This window comes from Zingiber officinale, chromosome 5B, assembly GCF_018446385.1.
Source record: "Zingiber officinale cultivar Zhangliang chromosome 5B, Zo_v1.1, whole genome shotgun sequence".
Lineage (NCBI taxonomy): Eukaryota > Viridiplantae > Streptophyta > Magnoliopsida > Zingiberales > Zingiberaceae > Zingiber > Zingiber officinale.
This window is the reverse complement of record NC_055995.1, coordinates 42,274,363-42,277,965: the sequence shown is the minus strand read 5'-3', so window position 1 is coordinate 42,277,965 and position 3,603 is coordinate 42,274,363. Positions and strand designations below refer to the sequence as shown.

The 3,603-nt window shown below is 41.7% G+C and overlaps 1 protein-coding gene across 1 annotated transcript; it reads right to left on the bottom strand.

Annotated features, from left to right (window-relative positions):
* Positions 1-1,850: 1,850 nt before the first annotated feature.
* On the bottom strand, positions 1,851-3,132 carry LOC121987370 (extra-large guanine nucleotide-binding protein 3-like). Its single transcript, XM_042541198.1, has 3 exons — positions 2,579-3,132; positions 2,383-2,486; positions 1,851-2,301 (listed from the first exon to the last, which is right to left on the bottom strand). The coding sequence occupies exons 1-3, from the start codon at positions 3,068-3,070 to the stop codon at positions 1,995-1,997; spliced, it is 903 nt and encodes a 300-aa protein (XP_042397132.1). The 5' UTR covers positions 3,071-3,132; the 3' UTR covers positions 1,851-1,994.
* Between the last annotated feature and the right edge of the window lie 471 nt (positions 3,133-3,603).

Below are 3,603 nucleotides of genomic sequence, written 5' to 3'. Positions count from 1 at the left end.
CCCAACGAAAGTGGTCAAGGATCACGGGCCTTCGAGTAGGAGTCGTCACAGGCTCCGAACGAAGTAAAAAACATTTGTGTCTATTTTACTTTTCCGCTGCGCTTATACTCGATATTTTCGAATCGATATTCACCCCCCCTCTATCGAATCTAACGGTCCTACACTTAACACATGGGAAAAGATAAGATCATAATATAGATAGTAAAGACAAGGATAACCAACCATCGGGCATTGAATTCTTCTGTGCACCAAGGTACAAAAACTGCTACAATGTGTCGTAGCTTAAAATATTTCAATCGTAAATATTACTAGCCCTACAGTGCTTACACACTGATAAAAAAAATTAGTGAATACAGTGCCTACACACTGACTCAAAACTTTCATCCCTAACAGAATACTTACGATAGAGGCGAAGATTTGGATGAGAAACAAGTCGTCGCAGTGAGATTGATTGACGAAGACACTGTGTGGGCACTGATCTACTATGATTGAAATTCATTCGAAGTGTTTGTCACACGGCGAGTTTGAGCGTAAACGAAGAAGTAACTACTATACGTTGTAGCAGCTTCATCATTTCAAGTTAGCTGCTACAAGGAGTAGCAGTTATTAGTCGAAGTAGCTGCTACAGCATGTAGCAGCAAAGCAAAGGCACTACAGCAGCATAAATATTTTTAAATAATTATTTAGCAAGTATTTTTAGGGTTAATATCTGCGAGAAAGTATAGCTAGTAAAAACATGACTTACCAAGCGGCTGCTACAAGTTGTAGCAGTTATATGGAGAGTTAGCTGCTACAAGGTGTAGTAGTTACCTGTCAAAGTAGCTGCTACACGTTGTAGCAGCTACATGGAAAGTTAGCTGTTACAAGGTATAGCAGTTACCTGTTGAAGTAGTTGCTACATGTTGTAATAGCTACATGGAGAGTTAGCTGCTACAAGGTGTAGCAGTTACTTGTCGATGTAGCTGCTACACATTGTAGCAGTTATATGGACAGTTAACTGCTACAAGGTGTAGCAGTTAACTTTCGAAATAGCTGCTATAACTAGTAGCAGTAAAGGAAAGTCCAAGTGGCTGCAAGCGTTTGTCGTAGCAGCCGTCGACCTTGCACGTCGTAGCATAAATTCTTCCTTCCTTCCACGACCGTCATTCCAAGTTAGCTGCTATAAGTTGTAGCAGTTACATGGATAGTTTACTATAAAGTAGTTGCTGCAACTTTTAGAACCGAAGCAAAGGCTCCGCATTAGTAAAAAATAATTTCAAATAATTTTTACCAAGTTGATATACATGAACTTAAATATTTGTAGGGGTAGTATTTATTAGAAAATTTATCTACCATAAAATCGACTTACCAAGTGGCTGCTTCATGTTTGTAGCTGCTACAACGTGTAGCAACTAACGCGCAGACGTGGCTGTAGCCTGCAGGCGTTTGTAGACGCTGTTGTCCCTGTACGTTAGAGAATTAATTCTTCTAATATATGTATACTATAACGGTGGAGAATAACAAATTAAAATGAAACGAATTACTATTGGAAATGGAGAGAGGTGGTAAGCTCTCATAGCAGGTGTGAGATTGAAGACGCTAGTGAAACTTTCCCGACAGGAGGCGCGAGGTCCGACAGATGAAGGACGATGGCGACGGCCGGAGCGAGAGAGAGAGCGGCGAGGGAGATTTTAATTTGGGAAATTTCCCACGCAGAAGTGTTTTAAAAAAGATGGAAGGGGAGAAAGAATAAATGACATATTTTTTTGTAGCGAAATCGAGCTGGTAACACCACGTTTACACGTTGTTACGGGCACGCACAAAGCGTTGCTCAACATATCAAATCTCTCTATAGATATATAAGGACCATATAAATTATTGATATATTTTAATACAAATAATAATAATTTGGAACCACGGCCTTGGCCTAACAACTCTCCCACTTCAATGACGCTTTCAACAGAAGAATCATCGCACAGTTGTACTGGGTGCCTTCTTGTTATATTTCACCAGCATTACAGAGGAAATGCATGAGGACTAGGTGAACGCATGGGGCTGGCCATGAAGGAGGACTCGTGGCCTATGCTATACTGCGCAGCGGCTGACGGCATCCCCACCATCTTCACCGGGCTTCCTAACCTGGATGCTACCCTTGGGCTCCCAATCATGGATACCGGACTTCGTATTGCCGACGAAACTCCACTTCGATATTGCCTCTCGCCGCTCCTCCTTGGCCCCTTCTCCGCCCACATGAGCTCTTGCACTTTCACTCTACTGGGATACCTCCAACAACATAATGCCTTGCCTGCCCTTTTGATGTACCTATATATTAATTAAAGAGCAAATTAACTCGTGTCATGCATGACTATATATACTATAAATTGAACTTCTAGGTTAAGTGACCTTTGGCTGAACCTTCTCCCCAAACATTCCACGCATTTCCTTCCTTCAGACATCTCTCCCATGCCACTGCCTACGCAGCTCCTGCAATATACTCTTCCACAAACCTAAAACAATAGATATGCATGCAATTCAAATTCCAGATGGCAGGAAATTAAATTAATTGTAATGTCATTTTAATTAATTTATAGGTCCTCACCAAGCATCTATGCCTAAAAATGTAGATGTAAATACTGCAGAGAGCACAGATGTTAGAGTGAGGGATGCCAGGTTGTCTTCTCCTCCCTGTCTCTCTGACCGCAGTGCTCGTCATGCTCAGCCCGCTCATATCATCGTAAGCGTTGCTGCGCTCCAACATCATTGCCGCGCTCTTGCTGCTCCTCTTGAAGTTGTTCTGCAGAAGCCGCTCGCGAAACAATTCGACTTCGACCCCGTAGCTTTTATTAGCTCCTTGTAGACCCTTTGAGAAATCAATACTCGGCGACTTGTTGATCGGCGAGGCCTTAAGCGCCTCGAGTACTGATTCCTCGTCGATTCGTACCATGCTGCTGACCTTTTTTTCAGTTACTCCATTTTCTTGAAAGCTCGTAAGGTCCTTAAAACTGAGGTCGACCGACTCATCTGGGACGCCGAGGTAGAGGTCTTCGAGCTCATTCCTCGCCTTGGCGAGACTGGTGGTGCTGTCTCCCATTAGGAAAAATGGCTTAGAGAGTAGATCGAGCTAGGTCTTGAATAATGAAGAAGACAATGGAATAATCTTGCTAATTATAAGTAGCACTAAGGGAAGAAGGTGAGGACAAAGAACAGAGAACGATGATTCTTAGGAGAAATTCCAATCTGCTTTCGTAGGTATTTAATCGATAAAATAGAGAGTAAAACAAGAAGGATGATGAAAAGGTTTAGAAACAGATGGAGTGAAATTAGTTAGCAAAGCATTTAATATGTGAATCCGCGTTGCCGTCTAATTATTTTTCTGCATTTTTGTGTTAGGTTAAGGGTTAGGAAGCAGGCAAGGTTTAAAGAATTACATATAGCTAATGTTGGGTTGTGATTCGACATCATAGAAAGAGAGAAATATTGAAAATTGGACACACTTAATTGGAATTAGCGATTGGCAGCAAAAGACTATTAATCAATGACCTGGTCATACATTAGGTTTTAGTTATATTGTACTGCATACCTGGCCCAACACAATACATTTCTGAAAAAAGAATTGCAATGGCA